This window comes from Mobula birostris, chromosome 9, assembly GCF_030028105.1.
Source record: "Mobula birostris isolate sMobBir1 chromosome 9, sMobBir1.hap1, whole genome shotgun sequence".
Lineage (NCBI taxonomy): Eukaryota > Metazoa > Chordata > Chondrichthyes > Myliobatiformes > Myliobatidae > Mobula > Mobula birostris.
The window spans coordinates 107,532,748-107,552,169 of NC_092378.1; the positions used below are offsets into that span (position 1 = coordinate 107,532,748).

Genomic DNA, 19,422 nt, shown 5'->3' on the forward strand with positions numbered 1-19,422 from the left:
TGCAGAATGAAGTGTTACTTTTACCAAGAAGATGCAGCGCAAGTTGACAATAAGTTTCAAGGCCACAATGAGGTAGATTGTGCAGTCGAGAGATCATCTCACTATGGTAATATTCAATACCCTTAGAACTGTGGGGTAGAAGCTGTCCTTGAGCCTACTTGTATGTGCTTACAAGCATTTGTATTGTCTACTCTGTGGGAGGATGAAGAAGAGAGCATGTCTGGGGTGAGTGGGGTCCTTAATTATGTTGATTTCTTTAGCAAGGTGGCAAAAAATGTCGGTAGACTCCATGGAGAGGACACTGGTTTTTGTTCTGTGCTAAATTTTGGTCACAACTCTGTATTTTCTGTTGATTATTGGGAGAATAGTTGCCACACCAACCTGTGATGCATCTGGATAGGATGCATTCTATGTTCTATCAATAAAAACTAGTGACAGTCGGATGGGACATGCCAGATTTCTGTAGCCTCGAAAAGAAACTGAGATTTCTTGGCCATGATGGAACTAGGAGCCTGTTGGTGATATTCACTCCTGGGAACTTGAAGCTCTCAACCTACTTGATCTCAACACTGTTGATGTAATCAGGTGTGTGTGCACCACCCACCCTCGTGAAGTCAATCACCAGCTCTTTTGTTTCACTGACACTGAGGGAAAGAGTGTTGTCATGACAGAATGTTATTAGACTCGTACTTTACTCAGCTTATTGTTACTTGAGATTCGGCTCACTGTGGTGATATCATTTGTAATGATGGAGTTCGAGCAGAGCCTGACCACACAGTTGTGAGCGTACAGAGAGTAGAGTAGGGTATTGCTGATGAAGCCTTGTGGGGCACCAGTGTTGAGAATAAGGATGATGGAGGTAATGCTACCTACCCTTACTGAGTGTGCTCTGTTGGTTAGGAAGCCAGGTTGTGAGCTGAAGACAGAGTAGTACTGTGAGATTGATGGACCTCTGTTCATGTGCTCATTCTGAAGCTGAAACAGCATGTTACAACTCTAGAGAGTCACCAGCACGATTTACAGTGGGACACATTACATACTGAGTCTATGACTACTTGATTTAAATAACACTAGAGAGATATAGATTACTAGTTTTGCACATGAAAATGCAGGAAAGAAATTTCTCAGAGTTGTTTCATTGTAAGTCTGAGGCTTTGCTTGGAGACACTTCAGTGAGGAAGTTGAACAAGGGTCAGGTAAGATGGAAGTGAGATCTTTTCCATCCCTCCATAATCTTAGTAGCTGGCTGGTGGCATAGTGGTATCAGCGTCGGACTTCGGAGCAAAGGCTCCCGAGTTCGAACCCAGCCAGCTCCCCAGAAGCGCTTTCCATCCGTGCTGGGTTGAGCGTCGTTAGCAACTCATAAAAAGGAAATTGCCTGCTACAGAAACATCAACAGCAAAAGGCTGATGACCTATGCTCTCTTGTGAGTTTAAAAGACAATTTCCTTTTCCTTCTAGTCTTAGTGATTCAGGGATGACTGTCAGGACAGTTGTGCGTACATCCTGCAGAACATGGGAAGGTCAGGGAAGCTTCCATGGTTCCTGGTGATTATACCTGTGGGAGGTGTGTTCAGTTGCAGTTCCTGACTGACTGCATAGAGTGATTGGGGCTGTAGATGAAACAAAAAGATGAGATACTGCAGAGGGAATTGAGAGAGATGGGTAGAAAGTTAAAAAGTAGGAGCAGTAGGGTTATAATCCCTGGGTAACTCCATGTGCTGTGTTGTAATGAAATAGCAGGATAGGGCTGACGAATGTGTAGCTGATGAACTGGTGCAGGGAGACACACACCTCGAGATGGTGGGATATCTTCCAGGACCGAGATCACTTATACAAGAGGGACACATTGCAATAGGCTTCCTGATTGAGACAATTGCTAGAATTACTTGAATGGGTTTGAACAAGTTGAGCAGGATATGGATCCCAAAGTAGTTACGCAATCAATGAAAAAGCTGGAGTAAATATAGAGGTTAAAGTGAAAAACTCCAGCCGGCAGGAGCAGGACAAGGAGCGAGGAAGGTCCGACCACCTAAACTGCAAGCAGTCTGACAGGCTGATGATCTCAGAGCACCTTTGGCATGTGGGATTGTGATATTATATCTCTTACAGAAACATGATACATTGAGTGGATATCATTTGTTTGGATTTTCAAAAAGCCTTTAACAAGGTCTGGCACACAATGCTGCTACTCTGGATAAGAGATAAAGTACAAGTATAGATAGAAATGTGGTTGATTGCCAGAAGTCAAAGATTGGGGATAAGATGGTGCTTTTCACAATGGCTGCTCATAAATTTTGGAATTCCACAAGGGTCAGTGTTAGATTTCTAGCATTTCACCTTATACAATAATGATCTGCATGAAGAAAATTATGATGTTATGGCTACATTTGATAAGTTGAAGAACAGGCAATATCCCAGAGACAGGAAGCCTGCAAAATGACCTGGAGAGGTTGGGAGGTTGGGCAAAGAATAAGCAGATGGAATGTAGAATAGGAAGTGTGGGGTTATACACATTGGTAGGAAGAACAAAAGACTATTTTGTAAATGAGGAGAAAATTCAGAAAGCAGAGGTGTAAAGTTACTTGCGATTCCTAATCCTGAATTCCCTCAAGGTTAATTTACAGGTTGAGTCAATAGCAAACAAGACAAGTGCAATATTAACATTCATTTTGGGAGGATTAGAATATAAAAACAGATACGTAATGCTGAGGCTTTACAGTCATGCAGAATGATGCAAGAACCTCAGGCACATATATGTATAGCTAGGGTGTCAAAGACTTTTGCAAAGGACTGTATTTCTCAATAAGGAGCAGAGAGCAAGTTTGTGGATCTCGAGGAACTAATATCAGAATTAGAATCAGGTTTATTGTCACCAGCATGAGAAGTGAAATTTGTTAACTCAGCAGCAGCAGTTCAATGCAATACATAATCTAGCAGGGGAAAAAAGAATAATAATAAATAAAATTTTAAAAAATAAACAAGTAAACAATTACGTATATTAAATTCATTTTTAAAAAACATGCAAGAACAGAAATACTGTGTACTTTTTTAAAAAGTGAGGTAGTGTCCAAAGATTCAATGTCCATTTAGGAATCGGATGGCAGAGGGGAAAAAGCTGTTCCTGAATTGCTGAGTGTGTGCCTTCAGGCTTCTGTACCTCCTACCTGATGGTAACAGTGAGAAAAGGGCATGCCCTGGGTGCTGGAGGTCCTTAATAATGGACACTACCTTTCTGAGACACCGCTCCCTCAAGATGTCCTGGGTACTTTGTAGGCTAGTACCCAAGATGGAGCTGACTAGATTTACAACCTTCTGCAGCTTCTTTTGGTCCTGTGCAGTAGCCCTTCCATACCAGACAGTGATGTAGCCCGTCAGAATGCTCTCCACAGTACAACTGTAGAAGCTTTTGTGTGTCTTTGTTGACATTCCAAATCTCTTCAAACTCCTAATAAAGTATAGCCACTGTCTTGCCTTCTTCATAACTACATCAATATGTTGGGACCAGGTTAGATCCTCAGAGATCTTGACACCCAGGAACTTGAAACAGCTCACTCTCTCCACTTCTGATCCCTCTATGAGGATTGGTATGTGTTCCTTCGTCTTACCCTTCCTGAAGTCCACAATCGGATCTTTCATCTTACTGACGTTGAATGACAGGTTGTTGCTGCAATTTTGGGTCCTTTCTCCAAGGAAGGTTGTAGTAGATTGGAAGGGATCCAGAAACTCACAAGAAAGGTCATAGGAATAAATGGCTTGACATTTGAGAAGTGCTTGATGTCTCTGGGCCTGTACTCAATGGTGTTCAGAAGAATAAGGAGCTAACTCAATGAAAACTATCAGAGACTGAAAGGCCTGGACAGAGTGGATGTGGAGAGAGTGTTTCCATTAGGAGGAGATACTTGGATCCAAGGGCATGCCTTCAGAATTTAGGCTTGTCCCTTTAAAAGAGCTGAGGAGGAATTTCTTCAACCAAAGGGTAAAAAGAGGACATGGGATATCCTTGGCAGATAAGGTGGAGATGATTCTTCACCGTTTCTGTGCATATTAATGGAAAAAAAAGGAAAAGGTAGTGAGTATTTCCCCTTTAGGATCAGTGCGGCAAAGTATGCGGGGGTTACAAATGAAGGGTAAAGTTATAAATGTGTATTCTCATCTGTATTTACTGTGGCAAAGGATATGAAACCGGGTAAGTTTAGGGAAATTTTCAATGATATTCTGAAGCATTTTGACGTACAAAAGAGGAGGCAATTGCAGATGAAACTCAAAATAGTCTATATATCCCCAAGATACTGATATCAAGCTGCCCTCATCACAAAAAGATAATTTGCATCTTAGAGTGGACTTCCAGCAATTGCATTGCAGGAAATTTTGGAGTTACTTAAACCAATTGAATGGTCCATTTCGGTGTTCCAGATAGGAAAAATGAATTCCTCTATTCATAATGAGTTTGAAAAAGACAATAATGATGATTATATCTCTTTTAAAATTGGATGTTGAATTTTTATAACTATGTGATTGAATATATTAATATAAAAACATAACAAAATACTTTTTCAGTATGAAGTTTTAAGGAGAGCCTGAATTACTTTTCACATTTTCCCTGGACTGTAGGAGACTGAGGGGCGAGCTGACAAGGGTTGTTTAAGATCATGAGGGCATAAATGGATGATTATAGTCTTTATCCAAGTGTAGGGGAGTCTAAAACTGAACAATGTGGTTATCTGGTGAAAGGGAAAAGATTTAAAAGACATCTGGCAGGAAAACTTCTTCTCACAGAGTGGTGGGTGTATGAAATGTGGTGGGAGAACAGGCTGTAGAAACAGGAACAAAGTGAGGAAAAGGGACTAGGTCAGACAGACATTGGTAGGCATGGATGAGCTGGGCTCAATGGCCTGTTTCCATATTGTACAACTCTACAACTATATTTATCTATATTTTACGTGTAAAGCTTGCTTTATACAGTAAGTCATGATATGTTGCTGAAAGTATAAATGCGATTCAGAGAGATTTTGATCTCCTATTTCAGTTATTTGCTTCTCAGAAATCTCTGCTGTGAACTTGATTCATTTACAATGGGGCAATAAGTAATTGCCATACAAACAGACAATTGTTGGCTCAATGTTTTTATGTCCAAGTTCTTTCTCCACTTTATTGTTATCAAGTGATGTGGTAAACACACCCTGCAGTATTCTTTGTTTTCTTGCTAACAGACAAATTGACAGATATTTTTTCTGAAATTAAGTATATTTAATACATTCAGCCAAAACAAATGATAAAGTATTGATTGAAGTGAAATTTTATTTAACTCAGTTTTTCAATTATGACAAATAATCAAAGACAAACTGTGGAATTAAATGATGATCTTGTGGTCGTTCACCATAATTTGCTGGTTGTGTCTTTAGCGGTACTTGGAGCTCAATTCATGTGCGAGCAACTCAAGGAACTTGTCGACAGCACAGTGGGTTGCTGGGGAGAATGCAGGCAAGTGAATGGCCAGAGTGACCGTGATACAATCAGCCAACAGCTGTAAAAGTGAAAAATAAATAACATAAGGCAGTGTTGATATTGTCAATAGATGATTTTACCCATTGAACAACTGTTGCTTCTTTGTACTTTGACTGCTTTCCTATGTATCGTGTAGCAGGAAAAAGTATTCTCAGCTAAACTGAACAAGACTACACTTCAAGACCACTGAAATTTCAACTAAGTAAAGTTGAAAGTTCAGGATTGCTGATCTAATTACAATAACATAGTTTGTGTCATGACAATGAGGATGAATCTGTAAAATTGTTACATACCTGAAAGTTATGAGGATCCACAAGAAGTTCTTCACCATGTCTCTTGGCAAGCTTTTCCAGGTGTTTACTCAGGTTGTCCACGTTATGGGCTGCATCCGCCACAGCTTCCATGACAATGCGACCATGTTTTCTGACAGGCTGGTCAGAGGCTTTGTAGCCATTGAATTTCGGGAAGTACGTCTTAGCTTGAGGGTGGATCTCAAACAACCTTCACAAACACGGAAAATGAAAACAGAAATTATTTGCAGACACAATATACACTACATCTCACAGGATTAAATTCTGTTATTCTTCAGACCAGCAATCATGTTATTTTGGAAAAACTTCAATTCTATGCAGAGAATGTCTTTGTAGATTTATTAGTGGTCTCACTGTTCAAGTGAAATGCAAAGAAATGTTAACGATTACAAATAATAGCTGAAAATGCATTAATTATACTATGAACCTAAAAAGGTTACCTGGCTAAAGCATCCGCACCCCAAGCTTCAGCATTTGCCTTGATGTGGTGGCCCAGCTCCTCTATAACCTGTTTGTTGGGGCCAGAGAGTACCATTATTGCAGAGTTTTCACTTTTTCAGATCTCTCATTAACCAGAAGATGCCTCTGGCTTGATGTGTCCATATTTATTGTAATTCACACTGAGCTACAACCTCTCCACCCCACTTTTCCCATTGGTTGTGGGTCCTGATTCATGGACTACGTAATCTAATGATAAGAGACAATAGTGAACAGAGAACCAGTTGTCTGTTTCACATACAACTGTTAGCAAAGATATCCTGTTTCAGAACAGCTAAACACTACCTGCACACGTTTCACTTGACGCACAATTGTAAAGGTTTAGTTTATTGCCATATAAGTTATCAGTAAATGAACAGTAATATTCATCAATCAATGTGCATTTCCAAACTAATTCTGATATAATAAGTTTAAATCATTTTGTTGTTACTTTGGGCTGTATCACTTATTGAAATTCATCCTCCTCACCCTCGGTCTTTTTATTTCACAACTGTTTAACCTCAGTGTGTGGGGAGACATGGTTTTCCAATAGTCACAAAACACCTGCTGTGTACATTGTGCAGAACTGACTGGACAGAATGAATGATAATGTAGCCACATTGCACCAGGAAGTGTGTAGGTCTAAAATCACGTAAATGAAGTGTATTAGCATGCGGCTGAAGGATTTATTTATGCACAGGTGATGGAAGGTGTAGGGTATCAGGACGACCAGGGCAACTTTGGAAAATTGGTCTGGAATTTCATAGACATGGGTGATCTGAGCTGATGTTGCAGGGACATCTAGAGAAGAAAAGTCAGCCACAAGCTCAGCTCAGTAGAAGGTTACAGGCCTGACCAAACAGAGACTGATGAAGTCAGTGGTCTGATATTAGAGTTGAGCAGGCATAGTCAATGTTTTTGTTCTTCACAAATCTTAGGTAGCGCAAAATTCCACTCCATCATTGCCAGACATCAAGTAACCAGCGTGACTGAGCAGAAGCATTAGAAGAGTCAATAGAGTTGCAAAAAATCAGCATTAAGGAGTTGGAGCTCGAACTGCATGAACTCCAGATCATTCGGGATGCTGAAGGGGTGATAGATAGGACATAAAGAGAAATAGTTACACCCAAGGTTCAGGACACAGGAAACTGAGGGACAGTCAGGAAGGGGAACGAGGTTACGGAGTCAGTGTCGAGTACTCTGTGGCCATCCCCCTCAACGATCGCTTTGGATATTCTTGGGGGTGGGGGTTGACCTAACAGAAGAAAGTCACAGTGGTCAGGTCTCTAGCACTGAGTCCAGAGGCACTGAGGAATGGATAGGAAGTTCTGTGGGTAAGAACAAGATTCTTGGATGGTATGTTGCCTCCCAGGTGCCAGGGCCCGGGATATCTCAGACTGAGTCCTCTGCATACTTAAGTGGGAGGGTGAACTTAACTGGTTGTGGTCCATGTAGCTACCAATGACATGGGTGGAATGTGTAATGAGGTTCAGCATAGCGAGCACAGGGAGTTAGGTGTTAAGTTAAAGGGCAGGACCTCTAGGGTTGTGATCTCAGGACTGCTACCCATGCCGCATGTTCGTGAGGCCAGAACTGGGGAGATTATACAGTTTAAAACATGGCTACAGAGTTGGTGTAGGAGGGAGGGCATAAGATTTTTGGAACATTGGACTCTCTTTCAGGGAAGGTGGGACCTGTACAGAAGGGATAGTTTGCGCCTCAACTGGAGGGAGACTAATGTTCCAGCAGGAAAGTTTGTTAATGTGGGGTTTAAACTGGAGTTGCAGGGGGTTGGGAACCAGAGCGTCAGAACAGTTAGCGGAGAGATCATGGAGGCAGATGTCGGTAAGATCTCAAAGTATGTCAGCATGATGCGACAAGTGTCTCGAGCTGTGTATTGTTTAATGCAAGAAGTATCATAGGAAAGTCAGATGATTGTGCAGGAGATGAGGTAGATGGTTTACAAAGAGAGGCACTGTGTAGTGAGGAGAGGCAAAATTGCAGTGAACAACATGAGTTGCAACGTAAAAGGTGGACAAAATCGAAAACGTTGAATACAGGACTGAAGGTGTTATAATTGAATATGCTCTGTATACAGAATAAGGTAGATCAGTGTTTCCCACCCTTTTTTAGCCAAACGTCCCCCCTAAAGCACCTTCATAACTGTCAACACCCCTCTTAAGCAAAATATACTTTCTGATGCCCCCATAGTGTAAGAACATGTCTACCATGTGCTAACATGAGGAAAATGATTCCACTTTAAATTTTTATTTATCTTTATAGCCTGCTTACACATTACCTGTGCACTGTACAGCAGCTTCAATATTAATGTGATCCTTGAGTTTGATGGTTTTTAGTAAGAGTTGAAACAACTGGTTCAAGTTGTGACAACAAAAGCCTTAAGACCCCATGTGTAACAATGTCCAAGTGCTTTCTGTTTTTTGTGAGTATGTGGTTCACTGCACTGAAGCCTCTTTCAACAAGGTAAGAGGATGGAAATCCAAGGAAGAGCAGTTTGGCTCTTCTCCAAAGACCAGAAAATTTCATATGACTGTGTAGCCACATACCACAAAAGCTGATATTTTTGAAAAGCATTTTTGTCTCTTCATCATTCTGAATTTCTATAATTTCTTCTTGCAAGCTCTCTTCCTGTTCTTCCATCTTGCAAAGGAATGGGTTAATTACTCAATCAGGAAATTCCAGATTGTTCAAATCCTTGAATCCACTCTGAAAATCCTTCTTCAGTGATTGAAGTCGTAAGCAATACTCTTGTAAAGAGGAGGAGGCGGAGAAGATGACGGCACGACTCAGCATGCGCACCCACTCTGGTGAATGATATCTGTAATCTGTCAAGTAGGGTGCCATGCACAATCCTGATTTGATGGAAACAGATGTGAGAGAATGGAGGAACATCTGGAGAAACTTCTGAAATGCCTGCTTTGCTGCCGCTGTTACTGTGTGATCCAGAATCTCCGGAGGGGAAGGTCCCGAGTCCTCGGCTTTGCTTGTTGCTCGGCGGCCGGGACGGAGTCGAAGCACTCGGCAGAGATGGTGTTTGGTGCTTGGTGTCAAAGGGCTGGTCAGAGGCTCAAAGTTTTTGGACGGACTCAGAGTCGGCTGTGGTCGGGTGCTTCCAAGGCATCGACAGTTGTCAGTGCCTGGAGGTTTACGGCAGAGAGAGTTTATCCCTTCTGCCACCTGCTATCGGGGACTATCGGGAGTCGGTCGGAACTGAGACTTTTTCTTTTACCCTTCTCATGGTCTGCTCTTTATCAAATTATGGTATTGCTTTGCAGTGCTGTAACTATATGTTATAATTATGTGGTCTTGTCAGTGTTAGTCTTTGGTTTTTCTTGTTTTTTGGTGATATCACTCTGGAGGAACATTGTATCATTTCTTAATGCATGCATGCATTTCTAAATGACAATAAATGAGGACTGAGTGTCCTCATAGTCTAATCTAAATCACAGTCTGGGAAAGAGAGTGCCGTACTTCCTCTGCTGAGAAACTGTGAGAACTTCTCCCAATGTTTTGCTTATATATTTCCAGTTTTTCAATACAAGTAGACACAGCACTTTTTGCCTGGATTAAGTTGAAATTCTCACCCTACAGTTTCATATTCAGAATGTTAATTTCATCATACAGATTGGCTAGGTATGCCACATCTCCATGTAGAAGATCGATCTCGTGTCCCAAGTTAGGGTTCCGCTTACCACCTCCCCAAGAATCTTGAATGTCTCCCGGTGATTTCTATTTCCTCTAACACCCCCTTAGAACACATAACTGCCTGTGCTGAGTTAATTAAGATAATCATGCCTCATTAAACTAATCCCTTCTGCCTTCACATTGTCGATATTTCTCCTATTCTGCAGTTTATCCCAAAATAACTCTATCAAGGGAAAGTAAAATATCGTACATGCTGAAAGACTGAAATAGAAAAAAAGAGCATTAGAGGTTCTCAACAGGCCAGGCAGCACTTGAGGAGAGAAAAACATACCAGTGACTTTCATTAAAACAGGAAAAATGTGAAAACAAGCTTTCAGTCTGAGGAGAGAACGAAGGGAGTATCTTAGCTAGGGTAGAGACGATTCCTCCCCAGTATTCACAAATAATGAGCATCTAGGTAGGAAGAGGAATGAAGAAAATAGAGAGACAAATAAAGTGGTGGAACTCTGAGATGTAGGGGACTCCAGTTGTTGGAAAACTGAAATTAAAGAGAATTTTTGGAAATACTTGGAAGATCAGGGAGATCCACGGAGAGAGAAAATCTGAGTGAATGTTGTCAAGCATCAGACTGAGCAGTTCTAACATAAACAAGGAAGGCTAGTTATCAGAATCTCTTGTATCTTGGAACTACAAGTTGTCCGCAGGGAAGATGAGGGATTGTTTCTTGAGCTTCTTTTGGGTTTGGTGAAACAGTATTCATGGCCGCAGAATGAGAAACCATAGTGGGAGTGAGATGAAGAAATAAAATGAAAGGCAACTTAAAGGTCAGGGTCACCCATTAGGATTGAATAGTGATAGTCTGCAAAATCATCATCGATCTGCTATTGGTTTCTCCAGTGTAGAAGAGACCGTGTTGTAAACACTGAATGCAGCACACTGGATTGGAAGATTGGAAAAAGAAATTAAAGCTCAAGTTCACACAGGGCATAAAAGCCATGAAAGTTACTCTTGTGTAGCATGACAGCAGTACATAGGAGGACAAAGACAAACTGCAGTTAATATAAACTTAAATTTACATAAATTATACTTAATTTCAATGTGAAAAATAAACAATATTAGTGCAAGATTGAGAGAAAAAGAACAGTTCATTGTACCAATGTTACTTCTTTCCTAAACTCAAATATATAATTATAACAGTCCTTTTTGACTTTCTTTTCAAATATATATTGTATAAATGTGCAATAATTAAGTGGGACTGAATTGTCAACTGCTCTGAAGTTCTCGCAAATATTTCTGTTCACTTCACTATACCTCATTTTTTATTCTGCTGCAGCAACGCAGAAATACACAATTACACAACCCACTCTCTTTGTACAATTTTTTTAATATTGAAGCAACATCTATTATTTAACTTAGTGAAGGATATAATTTTATAATATTTAACTTCAAATGTTTTAGAATTAATTAATGTATTGAGAAAGCTAATTTTGTGATGAAAACCTAATGTAATGTGAAAGCTGATTTAGATACCTGATGTTATGAAAGCTTACAGTTATTTGGGTTCAGCTTGTTGAAACATTTGTGAAAGCTGTTTTGGATCATCAGAGTATGGAGATGGGGAGTATAGTCTATCTCAGGACACCAGCTTTTTGGTGTGCCTGTACATCTGCAGGTTTGAAAAGTGTGGGACAAAGGATAATTACACTTTTTTTGTAAAGCAACCATTTTCTAGGTAAAGAACTAGGCTTAAGATCTCAGGCAACAACATTTTCTCCATATCGGGCTACCTTCTAATATTTGGTACAATGATACAGCGAGTTGCCGCTGAACATTTGTTGATGAGTCATTGGAACTTTATCAGCTTTGAAGTGATGAATATACACAATAGAGCATTTCCAGAACACCCAAGTGCACGAGTCTTGCAAATGCATGATTGGGTACATCTCAGTTATCACCCAGGTTCACATTAGTCCGGCCTTGAGCCAGTTGAGAACCATGTTTCTATATTTGCAAACCTATGTTAACAGCAGACTTTAATGATAAAACTGGGGAAATTTTATTGTGCATATTTGTTACCAATATATATTTAGTTTAGATTGAGGCCCTCTATGGAGAATAAAGCAAATGTAATTGAATTTGATGCTTGATTATTTCTTGATGTTGTAGGTTATTTAGTCTCCCATGTTTCCTCACCTGGACAGTTCAGAGATCCAAAGTACAGAGAAGAACAATGCTGTGGTTATGGTTGGTGGTGGGCAGGATGATGCTAATGATGGGGAAGAGCATAATTAAGCAGAAATGGTTTGGTTGTTCTCATATTTACAGAGCATGAACGACGGAGAGCTAGAAGACATGCATCAAATCTCCAGGTAAATACGATGCAGAAGATACGATGCCTTGAATATATAATCCCATTGATTAATCTGCAGCCCCAGCAGAGCTAATTTTATGTACTGCTGGTATAAAAATCAATAAAAACCAAAACAAATGCCGAAGGGAGAATGACTAAGTCATCTGTCAGATATATGAAAGACGATAAAAATCGAATTGTACCAAACCTACCAATTGAAGGAAATTTCTACTCATTTGATAGTAGAAATTAGACAAGACATCTTATAACTGAGAAGGAATGGAGGATTTCTGAGAAATGGCAGTGAAGTGTGGGGTCAGTGCTGCTGTGGAAACTGACAGTGTGTTTTAGAAAAAGCTGAATGTTGGGTTATCCAGTGAGTGTGTTTGGCAGGAGTTTCCTCTACCAGCTGATAGGAGGCAATAGAGTATATAAAGGCTTCAGACAAAGTTAGACTTTCTTTGTATATGATCTTTGACCTAACTCTCTGTCACCTGTTGTAGGATAGGTAGTACTAACTTGTAGAAGATATTTCCATGAATTGACATTCCTTCTGACCTTCCGCATTCTGTTGAGGTGGAGTGTTCCGTCCTCGGCAAGACTTTAACTTTATCCTCCTCCTCCCACACCTCAGTCTGTTCCATAGTGGCCACAATGCCGAGCTCTTCTTCTGTTGTCTCTGACTCTGAGCTCACTTCTTTGGCAAGAATTCCACGGGCTACTGCAAAGGATCAAAATAAGCTCCAGAGAGTTGTAAACTTAGTCAGCTCCATTATGGGCACTGCCCGCCCCCCCGTAGTATCTAGGACATCTTCAAGGAGGATGCCTCACCAAGGTGGCATCCATCATTTAGGACCCCATCACCCAGGTCATAGAACATAGAATAGTACAGCACAGTACAGGCCCTTCGGCCCACAATGTTGTGCTGACCCTCAAACCCTGCCTTCCATATAAACCCCCAGCTTAAATTCCTCCACATACCTGTCTAGTAGCCTCTTAAACTTCACTAGTGTATTTGCCTCCAACACTGACTCAGGCAGTGGAATGCACCAACCACTCTCTGAGTAAAATAAACCCCTCTAATATCCCCCTTGAACTTCCCACACCTTCACTTAAAGCCATGTCCTATTGTACTGAGCAGTGGTGCCCTGGGGAAGTGGTGCTGGTTGTCCACTCTATCTATTCCTCTTAATATCTTGTATACCTCTATCACGTCTCCTCTCATCCTCCTTCTCTCCAAAGAGTAAAGCCCTAGCTCTCTTAATCTCTGATCATAATGCATACTGTCTAAACCAGGCAGCATATTGGTAAATCTCCTCTGTACCCTTTCCAATGCTTCCACACCTTTCCTACAGTGAGGCGACCAGAACTAGACACAGTACTCCAAGTGTGGCCTAACCAGAGTTTTATAGAGCTGTATCATTACCCCACGACTTTTAAACTCTATCCCTCGACTTATGAAAGCTAACGCTCCATAAGCTTTCTTAACTACCCTATCTACCTGTGAGGCAACTTTCAGGGATCTATGGACATGTACCCCCAGATCCCTCTGCTCCTCTGCACTTCCAAGTATCCTGCCATTTACTTTGTACTCTGCCTTGGAGTTTGTCCTTCCAAAGTGTACCACCTCACACTTCTCTGGGTTGAACTCCATCTGCCACTTCTCATCCCACGTCTGCATCCTATCAATGTCTCTCTGCAATCTTCGACAATCTTCTACACTACCCACAACACCACCAACCTTTGTGTCGTCTGCAAACTTGCCAACCCACCCTTCTACACCCACAACCAGGTCGTTAATAAAATTCACAAAAAGTAGAGGTCCCAGAACCGATCCTTGTGGGACACCACTAGTCACAACCCTCCAATCTGAATGTACTCCTTCCACCACAACCCTCTGCCTTCTGCAGGCAAGCCAATTCTGAATCCACCTGGCCAAACTTCCCTGGATCCCATGCCTTTTGACTTTCTGAATAAGCCTACCGTGTGGAACCTTGTCAAATGCCTTAGTAAAATCCATGTAGATCACATCCATTCTACTACCCTCATCTATATGCCTGGTCACCTCCTCAAGAAACTGCATCAGGCTTGTTAGACATGATCTGGCCTTCACAAAGCCATGCTGACTGTTCCTGATCACACCATGATTCTCTAAATGCTCATAGATCCTATCTAAGAATCTTTTCCAACAGCTTTCCCACCACAGACGTAAGGTTCACTGGTCTATAATTACCCGGACTATCCTTACTATCTTTTTTGAACAAGGGGATAACATTCACCCCCTTCCAATCCTCCGGTACCATTCCCGTGGACAACAGGGACATGAAGATCCCAGCCAGAGGCTCAGCAACCTCTTCTCTCACCTCGTGGAGCAGCCTGGGGAATATTCCCTCAGGCCCCGGGGACTTATCCATCCTAATGTATTTTAACAACTCCAACACCTCCTCTCCCTTAATATCAACATGCTCCAGAACATCAACTTCACTCATATCGTCCTCACCTTGGTAAATACCAAAGAGAAGTATTCATTGAGGACCTCATTCACTTCCACAGCTTACAGGCACATCTCCCCACCTTTATCTCTAATTGGTCCTACCTTCACTCCTGTCATCATTTTGTTCTTCACATAATTGAGGAATGCCTTGGGGTTTTCCTTTACCCTACTCGCCAAGGCCTTCTCATGCCCCCTTCTTACTCTCCTCAGCCCCTTCTTAAGCTCCTTTCTTGCTACCCTATATTCCTCAATAGACTCATCTGATCCTTGCTTCCTATACCTCATGTATGCTGCCTTCTTCCACCTGACTAGATTTTCCACCTCACTAGTCACCCATGGTTCCTTCACCCTACCATTCTTTATCTTCCTCACCACGACAAATTTATCCCGAACATCCAGCAAGAGACCACATGTCCATAGTACATTTCCCTGCAAAAACATCATCCCAATTCACACCCGCAAGTTCTAGCCTTATAGCCTCATAATTTGCTCTTCCCCAATTAAAAATTTTCCTGTCCTCTCTAATTCTATACTTTTCCATGATAATGCTAAAGGCCAGGGAGCGGTGGTTACTGTCTCCCAGAAGCTCACCCACTGAGCGATCTGTGACCTGACCCGGTTCGTTACCTAATACTAGATCTAGTATGGCATTCCCCAAGTCGGCCTGTCAACATATTGTGACAGGAATCTGTCCTGGACACACTTAACAAACTTTGTCCCATCTAAACCATTGGAACTAATCAGGTGCCAATCAATATTAGGGAAGTTAAAGTCACCCATGATAACAACCCTGTTATTTTTGCACCTTTCCAAAAACTGCCTCCAAATCTGCTCCTTGATATCTCTGCTGCTACCAGGGGGCCTATAGAATACTCCCAATAGAGTAACTGCTCCTTTCCTGTTCCTGACTTCTACCCATACTGACTCAAAAGAGGATCCTGCCACATTACCCACTCTTTCTGCAGCTGTAACAGCTTCCCTGACCAGTAATGCTACCCTCCTCCCCTTTCTCCCCCCTCTCTATCCCATTTAAAGCACTAAAATCCAGGAATATTGAGAATCAATGCCTGTCCTGGTGCCAGCCAAGACTCTGTAATAGCCACTACATCATAATTTCATGTATGTGTCCAAGCTCTCCTTTGTTCCTGATGCTTCTTGCATTGAAGTACATGAACTTTAGCCCTTCTACCTTACCACCTTTACAACCTTTATTCTGCTTCTCTTTCCTCAAAGCTTCTTTATATGTTAGATCTGGCTTTACTCCATGCACTATACTTGCAGTTCTTGAGTGACCTTTATCCTCCTCCACCTCACTATCTGCTCTAGCACTCTGGTTTCCCCTCCCCCTGCAAATCTGGTTTAAACCTTCCGGAGCAGCAGTAGCAAACCTTCCCACAGGGATATTAGTCTCCCTTCAGTTCAGGGGCAACCATGCTTGTTCAGGTTCAGGTCATGCTTGTTCTCATTGCTACGATCAGTAGGGAGGTACAGAAGCCTGAAGGTACACACTCAGTGATTCAGGAACAGCTTCTTCCCCTCTGCCATCTGATTTCTGAGTGGCCATTGAACGCATGAACACTATTTTTTATTTCTATTTTTGCACTACTTATTTAATTTAACTACTTAATATATATACTTACTGTAATTCACATTTGTTCTAGTATTTTGCATTGAATTGTACTGCTGCCACAAAGACAACAAATCTCACGACATATGTGGGTGATATTAAAATTGATTCTGATTCTGTTCCTGCAACAATGACCCCTCCTCCTGTATCCAGCCCTCCTGCTTATCTTGGATACCCCGCTCTGGTTTTCTGCCTGCTCTGAATCTTTTCACTCCTCAATGCTCCTTGAACTGTGCCCCTATGAACACACTGCCCTCTACTCTCTCCTCACTAATCCTAACCTTACCATTAAACCTGCAGTAAAATAGGGTGCTATTGTGGTGTGGCACACTGACCCCCACCTGGCTGAGGCTAGGCGGCAACTATCAGATATTTCCTCTTACTTACCCCTTGGAAAGGACCTACTCAGGCTCACCAGGACATTGTCTCTGGCACCATCGCTAACCTCATCAACTCTAGATGACTCATGGTTCACTTATGCCGCTCTGCACATTTCTACCTCCAACCCAAGATCCACAAACCTGACTGTTTGGGTAGGCCCATTGTCTCTGCCTTCCTGTCCCACTGAACTCATGTCCACGTACCTCAACTCCATTCTCTCCCCGTTGGTTCAGTCCCTTCCTTCCTACATCCGAGACTCTTCATATGCTCTCAACCTCTTCAACAACATTCAATTCTCTGGCCTTGACCACCTCATTCTCACCATGGATGTCCAGTCCCTTTTGTAACTCTATCCCCCATCAAGAAGGCCTTAAAACTCTCTGCTTCTTTCTCAGCAAAAGACCCAACTAGTTCTGCTCCACCGCCACCCTCCTTCGCCTGGCAGAACGGATCATCATGATCAACAATTTCTCCTTTGGCTCTTCCAATTTCTCAAGACTCAGTGGCACCTTCATGGGCCTCATCCTTGTCTGCCTTTTTGTTAGCTATGTAGAACAGTCCATGTTCCAAGCCTTCCCTGGTAATGCTGTCCCACTCATCCTGCGCTATATTGACGATTATATTGGTGCTGTGTCATATACCCAATCTGAGCTCATAAATTTTGCCTTCAACTTACTCTCCACCCTTAAATTCACTTGGTCCATTTCTAACACCCTTTCTGGATCTTTCTGACACCATCTCTAGAGACAAACTGTTTATTGACATCTTTTTGTAAACATACTCATTCCCATGACGACCTTGATTGTATGTATGCAGTCCTCCAAGAGGTCCACAAACTTGTCATAGGATTTGGAGGCTTGCATGTCCCAATGACCCAGAGAGTTATGTTGGCTGGAGTCAGTGCTTTATGTTTTGACCGATGCTAGAGTCACCCATGCCAAACAGGTCAAAGGGCAGAAGCCAGACTAAGAGTGGTCCACGGGTCTCCAGGTTCGGGGGTTCAACTCAGGGCTAACAACTCTGACTGGTAAAATAAAACTGTTATGGAAACAGCAATGAAAAGTCCTTCTACATCTGAATACAATGGTATTCCTGAGACTTCACCTGGAACTTGCATGAGTGACAGTAGTAAAAACCGAGCTACTGACACGATGAAGGATGCCCTGAACACCGCTAGAGATGGAGGACCTTCATTACTGCCATAAACGCCAGTAGTGTAACAGGCTATGCTATGTATACTCTCCATGATACTTTTTAAGGTAGCTACTGTATCTAATATAGTGGCCACTTGGCATATTTTTGTGGTCTCCGCTGCTTTTGCCTAACCACCTCAAGGTTCCACAAGTAGTGCACTCAAAAATGGTCTTCTGCCGATCAATCTTGTAGCATGTGGTTATTTGAATTACTGTCGCCTTCCTGTCAGCTTGAGACAGTCTGGCCATTCTCCACTGACCTCTCCCATTAAGAAGGTGTTTTTGCCAACAGAACTACTGCTTAGTGGACGTTTTTGTTTCGTGCACCACGCTCACACTCGTGACCAGCGTCGAAACTCTTGACCATATCTGCATGTTTTTATGCATTGAGTTGCTGAAACATGACTGGCTGATTAGCAGGTGTACAGGTGTGCCTAATCAAGTGGGCACTGAGAGTAGGCCACTGTTAACTACCTGTACAGTGACATTCATTTTCTTACTGGCATTCATAGTAGAACAAATAAATGCAATCAAATCAATGAAAAACCACCCACAAACAAAGTCTGACAACCAAAGGGCAAAAGAAGACAAACTGAGCAAATACAATAAATGAATAAATAGTATTGAGAATTTGAGTCCTTGAAAGTGAGTACACAGGTTGTGGAATCGGTTCAGTGTTGAGATGAGTAAAGTTATCCAAATTGATTCAGGAGTCTGATGGATCAAGAATAATAACTGTTCATGAACTTGGTGATGTGTGACTTGAGGATCCTGTACATCCTTCCTGGTAACAGTGAGAAGCCAGCATGGCCTACTGATATGAAATTCCATTATCATATTTAGTGGGTTACTGTCAATACTGAATGAAATAGCTCAGTAAAGAATTCAGTTGACCACAGTTGCTACAACACATTGGTTACCGAACACAATTATCACACCATCTCCCTAAAGACAAGGTTTTCCTGACACTTTCATCCAGATCAATAATGAGAATAATAAAGGAACATCAATTTCCATCTCAGGGCCGAAACACTGAGAGATAGTGATTCAAACTGATTCATCCACAAACATTTTGACTTCTGAACACATTTCATCAGTTTAATAACTTTTAGCTTTAGACATTATTCTTTTATATATATATATATATATATATAATTTTTATTGTTTTCGAAGTGAATACATGGGAAAATAATATCTACCCTCCCCCCTCCCCTTAACCCTCCCCCCCCGCAATATATACTCCTGCCTAAAGAGAAAAGAAAAAAAAGAACCACCTGAATATTGGAAGGTTTGCACATGCTCCATGGGATTAAAAATAAATTTTATATATATTTGTTACTTTCCCCAAGGAACCAAGATCTTTACCATCGGAGCTGTAAATAAGGGCTCCAGATATTCAAAAATGTTTCATGTTTA

At 41.7% G+C, this 19,422-nt stretch overlaps 1 protein-coding gene across 1 annotated transcript; it reads right to left on the minus strand.

The window, feature by feature from the left end:
• Window positions 1-5,400: 5,400 nt before the first annotated feature.
• On the minus strand, window positions 5,401-6,353 carry LOC140203426 (hemoglobin subunit alpha-like). The gene is made up of 3 exons (XM_072269486.1): window positions 6,259-6,353; window positions 5,801-6,008; window positions 5,401-5,526 (listed from the first exon to the last, which is right to left on the minus strand). Exons 1-3 carry the CDS (start codon window positions 6,351-6,353, stop codon window positions 5,401-5,403), a joined length of 429 nt encoding a protein of 142 aa, XP_072125587.1.
• Window positions 6,354-19,422: the final 13,069 nt, after the last annotated feature.

Excerpts from the sequence above, each read along its gene's own strand:
- LOC140203426 (XM_072269486.1), bottom strand. The coding sequence starts at position 6,353 with ATGGTACTCTCTGGCCCCAACAAACAGGTTATAGAGGAGCTGGGCCAC. Across the intron at positions 6,009-6,258 it reads GGTGCGGATGCTTTAGCCAG|GTTGTTTGAGATCCACCCTC; the intron begins GTAACCTTTTTA and ends GTGTTTGTGAAG. Across the intron at positions 5,527-5,800 it reads TGGATCCTCATAACTTTCAG|CTGTTGGCTGATTGTATCAC; the intron begins GTATGTAACAAT and ends TCACTTTTACAG.